The sequence below is a fragment of the Chiloscyllium punctatum genome, chromosome 5 (assembly GCF_047496795.1).
Source record: "Chiloscyllium punctatum isolate Juve2018m chromosome 5, sChiPun1.3, whole genome shotgun sequence".
Taxonomy (NCBI): Eukaryota; Metazoa; Chordata; class Chondrichthyes; order Orectolobiformes; family Hemiscylliidae; genus Chiloscyllium; species Chiloscyllium punctatum.
In genome coordinates, this window is record NC_092743.1 from 14,478,735 (window position 1) to 14,495,001 (window position 16,267).

Here is a 16,267-nt window from a genome sequence, read left to right on the forward strand (position 1 = left end):
CACATTGAACATTAGGACCTTAGGAAGTACAGGGTCAGAGGCATCTTAGTGTACATGTCTACAAATCTTTGAAGGCCATAAGACAGGTGGATAAGGCAGCAGATGAGATATTTGCCTTTATTAGTCAAGGCATTGAATGTTACAGCCAGGAGGTTATGACAGATCAGCACAAAATATCAGTGAGGTCAGAGCTGGAGTACTGTGTATAGCTTTTGGTCGCCACACTGTCAGGAGGATGTGATTATACTCACTAGTGTAAAGGAAATTCACCAGGATACTGCCTGTTTCAGCTGAGAGAGAGGGTTGTTTTCCTTAGAAATGAGAAGGCTAACAGGGGGGAAAACTAATTGAGGTGCTCAAAAATAATAAATTCATAAATAGAACAGACATTGAGGAACTTTTCCAGTGGAGGGATCACTAACCAGAGGATCAAGATTTAAGGAAAAGAGCAGGAAGTGTACAAGGGATTTATGAAAGATTGTTTTCACCCAAAGGGTAGTGGGTATCTGGAACTCGCTGTCTGAGAGGATGATTTCACTTCTGTAACTGGAATACACAGCCTGTTCTGATATAATGCTAAAAATCATAACACCAGGTTATAGTCCAACAGGTTTATTTGGAAGCACTAGCTTTTGAAGCTTTCCGAATAAACCTGTTGGACTATAACCTGGTGCTGTGTGACTTCTAACTTTGTACATCCCAATCCAAAACCGACGTCTCCGAATCATGACAGATATAATACAATTGTTCAATTCCTGTGCGATCCTGCATTATAAGAAAATCGCATAATAGTAGCACCATTTAAACCAATGGGTCTGGAATCACAATTATAGCCAATACAAGTAAGGAAAATTCTCTTTCTACAAATGACGGTCTAAATTCTTCAATCATGCTATAGCCAATTCACATTGAAGAAACATGCGTTATAGCAGAACCAACTGTACGTGGGAAGAAAAATGGAGGAAAGACTAATTGAGTACATTTTATAAACAAAGCTTTTAGAATATACTGAAAAGTCATGAGACCATATCATAGAATATAGGGAAATGCAAATGTATTTCTTGCACAAGGCACAGCTGTTTTCTAATTGTTTAAATGTATTATATGCACACCACCTATTGGCATCAATACAATACTACAAGTGCTTTATTTCATATTCATTCACACTTGCGGATCAAATGCATGGAACTACAACAGCACACGGGGCTTCCTAAAGTTAACAAATTGGTCCAGCTAGTGTTCACTTATTTTGTGTTGCGGGTCTGGGAGGGATGCTCTTCGGATGGTCGGCGTGGACTTGATGGGCCGAATGGTCCGTTTCCACGCTTAAGGGATTCTATGAAAAGTCTTCAACACAGCAACAATATTACTAGATCCTTCTCCTTGGTGATTATTTGTTGGAGGAATTGATATCAATATTAATCACAGCTCATTTAACTCCATCATTTAAAGAAACACTTACAATTTGGGAATTCAAGTACCAAAATTCATAGCAGAAATTTTCTACAATAAGATGAAAGCCATGGTTTGCAGACGCCAATCCAAATTCCATTCCCTCTTTACCAATTCCATCCCTTTCCCTAGCAAATGTCTGAGACTAAACCAAACTGCTTTCAACCTTAGTGTCACACTGGCCCCAAGATACACCTCTGGCTACATATTCACATAATCACTAACTGTCTATTCTCACTGTCTGTAACTTCTCCTGCCTCAAGATCATTCATGCTAAAACCTTCACTTTGCCATCTCTAGATCTGACTGTTCCAACACACTCCTTAGTTAGTCTTTCACATTTTACCTCCTTATACTTGAGATCATCCAAAGCTCTGGCACATACATCCCAACTCACAAAGACTCATTACCCCTTCACGCTTGTGCTCACTGACCTATTAAACAGGTGGCATTTGATTTTAAAACTCTCATCCTGGTCTTAAATCCTTCCATGATTTTATCCATCCCCATCTCTGGAATCTCCTTCAGCCCAATGACTCTCCAAGCTATGCTTATGTAATATGGCCTTTGCATCATCCTTAATTTGAATGCTGCTATCACTGGTGGCCATACCTTCAGGGACAAAGACTCTAAAGCTCTAGAAAGTCCTTCCAGTTCAGATTCCTACTTTAAGACATGCCTTAAAATTTCTCACCAAGTCACTTGGTCACCCAAAGGACTGTATAGCCTGCTCCTGCTGATCGAATATCTCCTTTTGTGGCTAGTGTCATAACTTGGTTTGAAGCAAAATCCCAATTTTGGGATTTTCAAAATGTTTAAAAGGTGCTATTTAAATACAAGTTGCCACCTTATGTTGATAACAGAAGTGGAGCATTCAACATGTGGACCCTGTAGCAGGCAAGTAGAGACAGAACTAGATTCATTACAGCAGATTGGAATTGGTTCTTACACTGCTCCAAGGAAAGGAGCAAGTGCTTGGTGAGTCACTTGGAAGTGATTAAAGTCATTTCCAATTTTAATAGAAGATACAAAATAGTGTTAAAGTTCATAAAATATTTCAAAGCCAATACAAGTGAATAATAATGAATTAAAACTCAAAGGCTAGTGGGATGTTTTCCTTTTTTGAAGAGAATCGGACATTAAGGATTGCATTCTTCAGTTATACAGGGCATTGGAGAGACCATATTTAGAACACTGTACAGCTTTGTCTTATTTAAGAGAGGATGTTAAAGCACAGAGATAATGTACTAGATCAATACTTTGAACGAGTGGGTCGGCTTGTCAGGGTTGGGTTGGACAGGTTTCCATTGGTGTTTAGAAGAGTAACAGGTGACATGATTAAAGTGTACGAGATCTGGAATGGTCTTGACAAGGTTGACATGGAAAGGATGATGCCTCCTGCAGGTCAGTTTAGAGCTAGTGGATACCTATTTTTTAGAACATAAAGTGAGAGTTCTTTTTGTCAGCGTTGAGATACTTGGAACTCTGCATCTGAAGGCTGTGAAAGCAGGATTATTAAATATTGTTTCGGCAAAGCTATATAGATTTTTGTTAAACAATGGAATAGAGTGTTTCTGCGGGTAGAGGGGAATGTAGAATTCAAAACAAACGCATGCACGATCTTACTGAATGGCAGCACAGTCTACTTCTGCTCCTATTTCAAATAGTACTTACTTGTAGCCTCCCATTCAGATTTGCTTAACGTTCCCTGTAAAATAAAATGGAGATACTTTTGTCATGACCTGTGTGAAAAGATTCACAAAACAGCTTAATAAATCTTAAACCATTGTTCAACATTACAATATTCATTTGCACATTTTCAAAGAACACTACCTGTGTCCCCATGATTAAATTTCAAAGTGTCTTTCTTTGCAGATAATTTCAAAAACAATTTTCAAGATAAATTCCGATTTCTTTGGAGCAGAGAAGATTGAGACAGGAACCCGATAGTGAGGCAAAAGATTTATGAGGGCCATGGACAGGGTGAACAGAAAACAGGTGTTCCCCTTAGTCAAACAGTCAAGAACACGGTGGCACAATGGTTAGCACTGCTGCCTCACAGCGCCAGAGACCTGGGTTCAATTCCTGCCTCAGGCGACTGACTGTGTGGAGTTTGCACGTTCTCCCCGTGTCTGCGTGGGTTTCCTCCGGGTGCTCCGGTTTCCTCCCACAGTCCAAAGATGTGCAGGTCAGGTGAATTGGCCATGCTAAATTGCCCGTAGTGTTAGGTAAGGGGTAAATGTAGGGGTATGGTTGGGTTGCGCTTCGGCGGGGCGGTGTGGACTTGTTGGGCCGAAGGGCCTGTTTCCACACTGTAAGTAATCTAATCTAACAAGGGAACACACTTTTTAATGAAAAGCTGGCATTTTTGAGGGGTTTTGAGGTAAAACATGTTTTATCCAGAGGGTAGTCAAAGCTGGCAACCTCACAACCTTTAAAAAGGACAAGCACTTGTAGTGTCATAACATTCAAGGCCATGGGTCTAATGCAGGAACGTGGGAGTAATATTGGGTAGCAGTGTGTTTCTCAGCAGTGGGCTGAAAGGTCTGTTCTATACTGTAAGATTCACAGATTCTAGAGCAACACACACAAAAACCACAGATGCAGCCAGATCAACATGGTTTCTCCAACAAATTTCATTTTTGTTTCAGATTTCCACCATCTTTGCTTCATAACTAACTGGATTCATTTTGACTATTATGAACCACACAAGGCGAATAAACTTCAAAGTGCTACCATCTCTCTTTAATACAGCTGGCAGGCCACGTGATGTGCTGCAGAATTGGAAGCTACTGAACACCAATTTGATCCGGAGCAAACACATCTTACTAAATGTTTTCAGCTTGAGGCACTTACAGATCCAAGTTCAGGAGCTGTTGTCCGAGCTGAAACATTGTGCCATATCATTGAACTGGCAAGTTACCTGGGCATTTAGCCCCACCCCTCAAACTAGGTAATTTAAATTTGATCTATCAGGAACGGGAGGGTGTGATGACAGGTGAGGCAGATATAGGGACTCAAGGGGTTTTATCTGAAAAGCTTCAATATTTGCTCAAGAGCTCAGGGGTACTTGGATGCTGCACAGACTGGAGTGGGGACAGCAGTGGGGATGAGAAAATTGACCATGGCACTGGAAGTCACTCAAGATGGGAGTAGGAGGCCTGGTGTAAGAAGGTTCACAAGGATGATCCCAGTATGCAGGGATTGTCTTGTGAGCAAAGATAAACAGGTTAGGGCTCTACTCAATCAAGTTTAGAAGAATGAAATGCATAGGATTTTAAGGGGCATGTCAGGGTAAATGTCGAGAGGATGTTTCCTCAAATCAGAGAGAGTCTGGGACCAGATGGCATAGTGGCAGAATGAAGGACCGCCAATTTAAGTATTTTCTTCTCTCAGGATATTGAAATGTCTTTGGAACTCCTTGCCACAGACAGCTATGACGGCAGATTCCTTATGTATGCTTAAAGCCAAACAGATGATTGATCAGTAGGGGAAATCAAGGTGATCCTATTAAGGGGCAAACGGCCTACTCCTGTTCCTATTTCTTATGGTCTTACGTCCTCGGGGCTGGAGAAAAACGATTGGAAAGATGTTGAGTGATTTCACATAAATACTGGAATGGTCTTGCCCTAGTGCAGTCATAGATGGTCCAAGAAAGAACTGATTGGTAAGGAGTAGGTACAGTCAGGTACATATTCACAACTTGTTTTATGCTTATAGCGTGTAAGGAAATTTTGTGTTTTATAGTTTAAGGGCTGCATTCTGCAATGACAAGGAACAGGAAAAGCAACCCTGGAGAATTGACTTTTTTTTCCGAAATTAAGCATCTTCCGATCGGATTAATTTAAAAGGGCTAAGTCATGGCAAGAGAGCTCAAAGCCACAGTGTGCTCCTCGTGCTCTATGTGGAAAGCAAGGAATATTTCCAGGACCCAGGACCAGCACGTGGTGTCTCCAGCTGCAGCTCCTGGAAGCTGGGGTTTCAGAGCTGCAGTGGCAGCTGGGAACACTGTGGAGCATCCGTGAAGCTGACAGAATCATGCATAGCACTGGCAGAAACGGTCACGCAACAGGCTTAGACTCCGCAGGCAGAAAGGGAATGAGTGACTACCACAGACAGGGAGAATAAGAGGACTGAGCAGGCAATGCAGGAATCCTGCGGCCAGACCCCTGCACTGCCTTAGAAACTGTTGAGGTAAATGGCCTCTCAGGGGAAAACAGCAACAGGCAAATTCATGGTGTTATACTTGGCTCTGCTGCACTGGGGAGGAGCAAGTGTAGAAATTCAACAGTCATTGGGGTTTAAATTGTAAGGCAAATTGATAGGCATTCACGTGGCCACAAAGTGGGCGGCACGGTGGCACAGTGGTTAGCACTGCTGCCTCATAGCGCCGGAGACCCGGGTTCAATTCCCACCTCAGGCGACTGACTGTGTGGAGTTTGCACATTCTCCCTGTGTCTGCGTGGGTTTCCTCCGGGTGCTCCGGTTTCCTCCCACAGTCCAAAGATGTGCAGGTTAGGTGAATTGGCCATGCTAAATTGCCCGTAGTGTTAGGTAAGGGGTAGATGTAGATGTAGATGTAGATGTAGGGGTATGGGTGGGTTACGCTTTGGCGGGGCGGTGTGGACTTGTTGGGCCGAAGGGCCTGTTTCCACACTGTAAGTAATCTAATCTAAAATGAAACTCGAGGATGGTACGATGTCTCCCTGGTGCGAAGGTCAAGGATGTCTCAGAGCAGCTACAGGACATCCTGGAAAGAGAGGATGAACACCCAATGGTTGTAGTACAGATTGGTACCAACAACATATGTTTAAATAAAAATGAGGAGGTCCTAAAGCCAGAATATAGGAAGGTAGGAAGCAAGCTGAAAAGTAGGACTTCAAAAGATATTGATCTCAGGATTAAAACTAGCAAATGTGCTATGCAGAGTAGAAGTAGTAGGATCTCTCAGAATGAGGACATGGCTAAAGAGATGGTGAGGGGAAGGCTTTCAGATTCCTGGGGGCTCTGGAGGAGATGGTACTAATACAAACTGGACAGATTACACCTGGATGTCCAGGGGGACTATTTGCAAGAATGGTTGGGGATGGTTTAAAAATAAATTGGTAGGGAAATGGAAACCTATGTATGGAGTCAGACAAAGGAGAATCAGGTCAATAACAAAAAACAAAGGGGAATAAGAGAAAAGTGACAGGCAGAGGAATCAAAGGCAACAATCAACCAAGTCCATTGTAAAAAATAGTGGGAATGGAGCAAGGAATGTTAAAGAGGCAAATCTGAAGCCTTTGTGTCTGAATAAACTAAGCATTTAAAATAAGGTGGATGGATTAATCACAAAAGTAGATAGAAACTGCTATGACATAGTTGGGATTACAAAGACATGGCGGCAGGGTCACCAGGGATGGAAGCTGAACATTCAGGGGTATTCAATATTTAGGAAGGACAGACAAGAAGATGGTTGAGTTACATTACTGTTAATGGGATATAAACACAATATGGAAGACAGGTATTAGCTCAGAAAATGTAGAAGCTGTGGGTAGAATTGAGAAATATGAAAGAGTAAAAATCATTAGTGGATGTAGCATATAAACCATAGACATGTTGGGAATGGCATGATGCAGTACAGGAACATTAGTAATTATGGATGACTTTAATTTGCACATAGGTTGGGTGAATCAAATTATTCACAATACAGGAACTCCTAGAGTACATACAGTCTGGTTTTCTGGACCAATACATTGTGGCGCCAACTAGAGAACAGGCCATCATGGACTGGGTATTATGCAATAATAAAGGAGTAATTGGTAATGTAGTGTGGGAGATCCCTTGGGATGGTAGAATAAAATGAGAGAATTCTTTATGAAGATGGAGAGTGAGGTAGTTGATTCTGAGACTAGGGCCCTGAATCTTCATAAGGAAAACTACAATGGTAGGAGTCGCAAGCCAGCTGTGATGGACTAGAAAATGGTACTGAGAGGAATGACAGCAGATAGGCAATGGCAAACAGTCAAACTGCAAATGGGTGAAGTATAAAAAAGTCCCACACAAAAGATTCATGTGCAAAATTAAAGTGGGATTAGGAGTAGTGTATGGAGATGAATAGAATATAGTTAGCAGACAGGTGTTACGACACAGGATAAATCTTTTGTGTTGTTGGTTTAAATTAATGGGGGGGGGGGGGGGGGTTTAATCCCGTATCATAACAATTTGGGGGCTTGTCATCAGGATTTGAACAGCTCAGGTCTTGGATTTGTGACTTGAACAAGTTTAGACAGATCCAGTCTGAGATTTGGAAAGATTTGAATAGATTTTGGGGTACGAAAAAGCCCAGCAGAATTAAACAATTGCAGGTTAGTGTCCAAGATCTTTAAATACAACGTAAGTGATGCAATTTGGTTAATTTCAGTGATTTCTGGTTAATTAAATTAAAAATGAAAGAAATGGCTCTTACAATTGCTACAGATGTTCTGGGATTTGAAGACGTTTCTCAAATTTGCCAAGTTTGGAAGGAAAGTAAGAGGCCATACTTTTAGAATTAGCAAAGAAGTTGAATTTGTGTTTAACCAAGGAAATTACTCAAACACAGAGGTGTGTCAAAGAAACAGACAAGTGTAGTAGAGGTAAAAAAAACTTAAAATTACAATTGAGGAAAACAGTGTTAGGAGATAAAGAAAAGGAAAGGATGCAAAGAGAAAGGGAGATGGTTCTTAATTCAGCAAAAAGAGAGAATTTGAACTTGAAGCTGCGACTTAGTCAGCAAAGTCAAGTTAACCGGATAGAGATTTAAAAGAGAAGGTAGTGGTATATACAAATATGTCAAAACTCTGTCACATTTTGATGAGAAAAATGCTGAAGCCTTGTTATGTCATTTGAAAATTGGCTCGGCAGATGGGGTGGTCTTAGGATTTATGGGTAATGTTAGTACAGACTAAATTGGTAGGTAGAGCTAGTGAGGTATTTGCCATGCTGTCAGATGAGGGGTCAAGAGATTATAAAGAGGTCAAACAGGCTACTTTAAGTGCTTATGAATTGGTACCAGAAGTATATTGACATCAGTTCAGAAACACAAAGGAACAAGGTCAGGTTTATGTTGAGTCCAAAAGAATTAAATAGCCGTTTTGATCAATGGATGCGTGCTTTAAGAATAAATAGGGCCTTTAAGGCTCGAAAAGAGATTATTCTGCTGAAGGAGTTTAAAAATGCACTTCCAGAGATGGTAAGAATTCACGTGGAGGAACAGAAAGTTCAGAATGTGAGAAGGGCAGCAGAATTAGCAGATGAATACACATTGGTGCATAAGACAAGCTTCCGGCCAGAATTTTGTTCTGTGAGGGTTTGAAGTTGGGAGAAGGGGAGATCCTACACTACAAAACCAAGGGTAGAGAACACCAGTAAAAACTTACCACAGGTTAAAAAAGCAGCCCAAGAGGGTGGAAAGGAGGCGAAAGGCCCCTGATATTTTCACTGTAATCAAGTGGGACACAGAAAATTACAGTGCCAGTGGTTTCAGAAGGACATTGGGAAAAAGGTGTTTTCACTGCTAGAAAGTGAGACACGTAAAGTCATAGTGCTAGTCGTTAAAGAAAGGCACTGTGGGAAAAGGCGTGGTAAAAGATGCTAAGCCAGTGGCATTAGTGAAGGTAGTAAAGGAAAACTCAACAAGAGCCAAGGAGCTGCAGGTGAGCGGAGAACTTAGGCAGGGGCTGGGTATGGAGTTAGTACCTGATCTCTACAAAGAATTCACCTCAGTGGGTAATGTTTACTCAAAGAACAGGGGGAGAAGGACAACAAGTTGTAGTTTTGAGAGATGCACGATCTAACCAGTTGCTGATAGTAAGAGATGAGCAAATATGCACTCTTTCTGATCTGTTACCCGAGAGTGTTGTAATTTGTCGGATAGATGGGCAGGTTAGTGGGAGTGACTGACAGTGTCAGTTCCAGGACTTCAGTTTGATCTTGGTAACGATCTGGCAGGAACAAAGGTGAAAGTGACACCCCTTGTGGAGAAGGCCAAGGAAGACCAAGAAACTGAGTTAAAACTGAAATATCTTGGTATTTTCCCAGACTGCCCAGTAATCAAATCCCACTATTACAAGTGCAGCCAGCACAAAGCAAAAACTAAGAGAGATGAAGGTGTTGAGGTTCAGTGAGGGCACACCCTGTATGATATAAGGTTGCAGTAGTCCTGAAAAGCCAAGGGACTTGCAACAGCAAGGCAAGACAATCAAAAATATATATATGGATGCATATTCCAAAAAGGAGGCAGAGAATATTCCTAAGGATTATCCTGAAGATAAAATCCCAAGATGGAAATGGAGACCAGTGCAGAGGAGAAATGGACCAAAGTGCACCAGATTGTGTTGCCGGTAGCATACAGACAGGAAGTGTTATGGGTAGAACATGAACTACCTGTAGGAAGTCACCTCAGGGCACGAAAGACTCGGGCTAAGGTACAAAAGCATTTTTCTGGCCTCGAATGCACAAAGATGTGGTTAGCTTGCCATACATGTTATACATGTCAAATAGTACGTAAGCCACAGGCAGTAATAAAACCCACACCTTTGTTGCCAATTCCCACATTTGAAGAACCTTTCACGCGGGTTATAACTGATTGCGCAGGTCCCCTCCCGTGAACTAGAAGTGGGAACCAGTACTTGTTAACCATAGTGGATGTGTCTACCAGATTTCCGGAGGCAATTCCGGAATGGGTGGTAGAGGAGTTAGTAGCTTTCTTCATACAGTATGGGATACCCAGAGAGATCCAGTGAGACCAATGGTCAAATTTTACTGCAAGGCTGTTGGGGTGGTTATGGACAGCTTAGGTATACAGCACTCATCCTGAATCCCAGAAAGCTTTAGAAAGATGGCTTCAGACCTTGAAAACCATGTTGACAGCATACTATCAGGATTACCCAAGTGATTGTATAAAGGTATCCCATTTGTATTGTTTGCCATTACAGGTGCCCCAAACAAATCGCCTCCGTTCACTCCCTTTCAGTTAATATTCAGACATGAAGTGAGAAACCCCTTGAAATTAATTGAAGAAAAATTGACAGGACCAAAGTCGGGGATCTCACACTTAGATTATGTATCAGAAGTGAGGGAGGGATTAAAATGAAGTAGATGAGTTAGCTAAACAGCACCTAAAGAGGACACAGTATAGAATGACGCAGGTGGCAGATAAAAGCTCTGAGACTCGGATGTTTTCCTGAGGGGATGACGTGTTAGCACTGTTACCAGGAATAGGAGATCACTTCAAAGTCAGGTTTAGTGGCCCCTATCAAATTGAGAAAAAGTTGAGTCAGGTGAACTATCTAGTGAAGACGCCAGTTAGAAAAAAGGTATCGGGTATGTCATGTGAACATGCTGAAACTGTATTATACGAAAGAGAAAGAACTGGAGAAACAGGTGTTAGTTACAACTCTAGAGAGTGAGGAATCAAATCCAGACAATGTGGATTTTGATGTGCCTCAAAATAGATTTAAAAAATGAGAAGTCCTTATGAGTGGGATAGGTTAAACTATCTGTCTCAGGAGCAAAGAATGCAATTGAAAGATTACTTATGTATGTATAAGGACATACATAAGAATCAGATGGGGAGGACTAATGCTATCGTACATGAAGTAGACATAGGGATAAAAGAACACCCCTATCAGCTTAATCCTTTCAAAGCCAGACAGGTCCAGAAGGAGATGGAGGTGATGCTTGAGAAGGATGCCATCAAACCAAGCCAGAGCGAGTGGAGTTCACCGATCATCTAATTCCCAAACTGGATGGACTCAACGATTTTATGTGGATTATCGAAAGGTAAAAGCCGTTACAAAAATCAGACTTACATCCAATTTTGAGATTGGAGGACTGAATTGAGAAAGTTGGACAAGCCAGTTACATCACCAAGTTGGACTTACTGCGTGGTTGCTGGCAGGTACCTTTATCAAAGACGGTAAAAGAAATTTCTACGTTTGTAACCCCAAAATGGGCTGTATCAATTTAAAGTGATGCCCTCTGGCATGAAGAATGCACTCGCCACATTCCAAAGACTCATGAACAGAGTTGTGGCTGGGTTAACAAACTGTGCAGTCTATTTGGATGATGTAGTGATCTTCACTAAGTCCTGGAAAGACGACATGGTAGAGATGGCAGAGCTCTTTGAATGACTAAGAGAAGCAAAACTGGAGATAAACTTCAACAAAACTGAATTCGCAAAAGCACAGGTGATATTCTTGGGACAAAACGTCGGTCATGGAAGGTTGACCCCACGGAATGCAAAGATGCAGGCCGTCAAGGATTTTCAATGACCAACCTCTAAGAAAGAGGTGCTTTGATTCTTAGGACTCAGCTGATTCTATCCAAAATTTGTTCCAAACTGCAGCAGTGTAATGGCACCATTTCAGTGGACAGAACAATGCCAGGAGGCATTCGACCATTTCAAAGCAACATTAACCACTGCACCAGTTCTAGCTACTCAAAGCTTTTCAAATCCTTTTAAGTTGCCATCGACTCTAGTGACATAGGAGTTGGAGCTGTACTGCTACAGGACAATGATGATGGGATTTAACTGCCAGTTGGTTACTTTTTGAAGATACTCCACATCCAGCAGAGGAAATACTCCACGATCGAAATAGTAGTATTGAATTTGGTATGGGCCTTACAACATTTTAATGTTTATGTGACGAACAACGTGTCAAAGAATATTGTGCACACTGATCACAATCCCCTTATATTCTTAGAACATTTTAAAGACAAGAATATGAGATATTTCATTGGAGTCGTATGTTACAAACTTTTAATTTAAGAATCATATGTGCTGTAGGTTGGAAGAATGTAATCACAGATGCATTATCACGGACTTAACTGAAAGCTTATATGAGATTTGTCTTTATCCAACTTTTTTTTACACATATATGGGAAATAGTTGAGGTGAACTTAGATTACAAGTTATCTGTATGTTATGCCAATGTATTCAAAGAATAGAAAAAAAGTCATCTTTTCATTATGATGGCTCTTTATTTTCTTAAGGGGAAAGGTGTTATGAAGGTGTAAGGGGTACTGTACCTTTAAGAGAGTTGAAAGCTAGCAAGGACTTGGAGAGGCAGTGTGTCTGGAACAAGGTAACATTATAATGCTTGATCAAACAGCTCGCACTGGATGGGTTGCCGTGAGACAAAAACAAATTCAAATTCGGCCAATCAGTTTAAAAAACGGCCCAAGATACCAATTAAACGATCCAATGTTTTGGGGCATAAAACCGGAAAAAATTGAACAGTTGAGAGAGAACTGCCAACAGAACAACCGATGTAGGAAGCTAGTAAGAACTCAGAGGTGCCTGTCTAGAGGAGGAGTTTGCACAGAGAAAAAACATTGACACCAACCTGGAGAGCAAATTTACAGAGGAAGATACATAGAGAAGATTCGACAGCTGGCTGGTTTTGAAATTTGAAAATTTTGGTAAATCTTAAATCAGGGGTTTTATCAGACCAGTATTGTAGAGGGGAAGGAACAAGATGGATTTAAACAAATGAGTTGTAAATAGTTGTTAGTCAATTATTCTCTGTTAGACTGGAACAAAAAGTTGTTAATTTTTACTTTGAATAGTAGCTCTTGGGATAATTCTTTGCCTCTCGAATTTTCACAAATTATAGGACAAGGTAAATCTTTTGTGTTGCAGGTTTAAATTAGCGGAGGAGGGGGGTTTACCCCATATCGCAATACAGGAAACAAACAATAGGCATATATGGGTGTTTTCCTGAATGCCAGGCAGTGACTAGTGGGGTAACGCACGGTTTGGTACTCTGACCCAGCTATTATATATGTTAATGACTAAATGAGGGAACTGTAATATCTCAAAATTTGCAGGTGACACAAAGCTGGGTGGAAGGGTGAGCTGCGAGGTGGATGCAGAGATATTGCTGTGTGATTTGGGTAGGCTGAAAGAGTAGAGAAATGCATGGCAGATGCAGTGTAATGTGGAAAAATGTAAGATTATCCACATTGGTATCAAACAAAGAGAGGCTTGAGGGAGGGGAATGTTCAAGAGCTGGGTGCCTTCATGTACTAATCGCTGAAAGTGTCAGTGCAGAAAGTAAGGAAGGCAAAATATATATTGGCCTTCATAGAAAGAGGATTTGTGTAAAGGAGCACAAATGTCTTAACTGTAATTATTAAGTGCATTGGTGAGCCACATCTGGAATACTCTGTGCAGTTTTGGTCTCTTTAATTGAGGAAGCATGTTCTTGCAATGGCTGAGTACAGCAAAGGGTTACCAAATTGATTCCGGGCAGTACTAACATAGGAGGAGGAAGGACTGAGTCAGTTTCAGTTATATTCACTGGAATTTAGAAGAATGAAAAGAATCTTACAGAAACTTAGAAAATTCTAACAGACTTGGACAGGTTAGATGTGGATGTTCCTGATGGTGGGGGAGTTCCGACCTGAGGTCATAGTTTAAAGATAAGTTTTAAGACTGAGACGAGGAGAAATTTCTACACCTAGAGTAGTGAGTCTGTGGAATTCTCTGCAAGATTCCTTTTAGTGTTTCAAATTGCCAAATTATTTCCTCATTTAGAAAATAGTTTACACCTCTAGTCTTCTGCATAATCCCACACTTTCTCACAATGCGTCCCATTTGATACTACTTTACCCAGTCTCCTAGTCCTGTTCAAAGTCCTTCTGCAGTCTCCATGCCTCAACATCACCTCTCCCTCCATCTATCTTTAACAACTGACATAAGTTTGCAGATGAGACAATATTCATTTACCTTCAAGATTGTTTAATGTAATTATCTAATTAATCTAAGGAACTATTCAAACCTACAAGTGGCAGTCTTGCTTGTGGGTTCTTCAGGTAATCTTCTGCATGCACATAATCCTGCTGGTTAAATGCTGGATTACCTTTATTCTCTGCACTAGGATATTGCTGAAAAATACAACCGAATATTGTATAAGTAATATGACAAAAAAAGTTTTAAAACACATTATCCATGTTGAAAACGTACCTTTTTTTTAAAAAAAAAGACAATTAGAAAACCAGGCTCATAAAACAGATTAATTAATAAAACGCCTTTTCACTCCTCAGCACTGACATTGGAAGAAAACCTTCTATCATAACAGAACTCAAACAAATCTTCTTCTGTTGCATTCAGTGTAGTAAGAGGTGTATATTTTCATTTAAAATTTGTATTTTACAGACAAAAATAGACTTATGGTTTTAGTTCTGCAACAACAACTTTTTAACATTTGGAACCATGCAACAATTTTGTAAATTTCAAGAAAACATGCAATTTAAGTTAAATGCCTCAGAAACCCAACAAGTTAATAAAGTGTTTCCAAAAGTTGAACTTTTCCAATATAAAAAGAAAAAAGACCAGGTGCCACTAGAAGTTTTAATTCAGTTCAGAAAGACAGCTTCATATCAACAAAGGGCAGTTTAATATGTGAAGTTTCCAAGGTGTGAGAAGTGAAAGGAAGTTTCTAGGTCATCAAAACCAGCAAGAATCAATTAAGAGAAAGTAGAGAGTTAAGAGAGAGTTGCACTTCACTGGGATTGACCATATATCAAGAATATTACTGGGAAAAAGACAAACTTTGTTTTCCTTAAGATCTTACAAAACTATTACATATGTAACTTTTTGTGTTATAGATTTGCGTTGTTTTGTTTAAAAAAAAAGCACAGCCTAGTGTGATTATGTTCTGGAATTAACCATCAAGGTGATCAAATGCAATAAACAAACTTATGATTTATGGAACCAGGTTTCACTTGGAATCCAATTTGTGATTAGCATCGTGTGGATTGTAAAAGCAGGATATAGGCATCACTAACTATGCTACAATTAACCATCTGTTCCTTAATTGTCCTTGAAGTTGTATAGTGAGCCTTTTTTTTTAAAAACCACTGCAGTCTATTTGGGAAAGTTACACTCAAAAATGTTGTTAGGGAGAGAGGTTCCAGGATTTGACCCAATAATAGAGTGGAAGGCAATATAATTCCAAGTCAGGATAGTGTGAAAATTTTCTTTGAGAGATTGGGAGGGGAGACAGAGCCAGCTAGTGGTAGTCCTATGCGTCTACAGCACCAATCTTCGATACAGTAAAGATCACTGCTTTGGAAGAAGCATTCATAAGCTGCTGCAGTATATCTTGAACATACTGCTGCCACTGAATGCCAGTGGAAGATGGAGTGAACAGTTAAGCTAATACATGGGGTGAAAGTCAAACGGGCTGTGCGAACAACCTGACCTCTGACCTCACAATGGAAGACAGCCATTGCTGGAATGGCTAAAGATGGTTAGGCCTCTGACACTATCCTGAGGAACTTCTGCAGTGATGCCTCGAACCATCTTCCTTTAGATTAGATTAGATTACTTACAGTGTGGAAACAGGCCCTTCAGCCCAACAAGTCCACACTGACCCGCCGAAGAGCAACCCACTCAGACCCATTCACCCCTTCACCAAACACCAAGGGCAATTTCACATGGCCAATTCACCTAACCAGCACATCTTTGGACTGTGGGAGGAAACCAGAGAACCTGGAGGAAACCCACGCAGACACGGGGAGAATGTGCAAACTCCACACAGACAGTTGCCCGAGGCGGGAATTGAACCCGGGTCTCTGGCGCTGTGAGGCAGCAGTGCTAAAACTAGTGGAGAGTTTCCATCAAACTACTTCTAAGTCTAACCCCAGTTTTCCGAAAGCTGTAGAACATCATATTTAAAGTAACATTGTCATAAGCAGTCATTGTCATTAGACCGCTGGAATTTAGCTCCTTTATACATGGATGGACCAAGGCCATACCGGAGGTGCGTAGCAGAATGATCAT

General features: G+C 40.9%; 1 protein-coding gene across 1 annotated transcript in view; it reads right to left on the bottom strand.

The window, feature by feature from the left end:
- rnmt (RNA (guanine-7-) methyltransferase) overlaps positions 1 to 16,267 on the bottom strand; it is a 47,687-nt gene that overhangs the window by 4,139 nt on the left and 27,281 nt on the right. Inside the window, exons 8-9 of the mRNA XM_072569789.1 lie at positions 14,266 to 14,367; positions 3,127 to 3,160 (exon numbers count right to left, since the gene is read on the bottom strand). Coding sequence (XP_072425890.1) covers positions 3,127 to 3,160; positions 14,266 to 14,367 — 136 coding nt within the window. The remainder of the gene's footprint in view (positions 1 to 3,126; positions 3,161 to 14,265; positions 14,368 to 16,267) is intronic.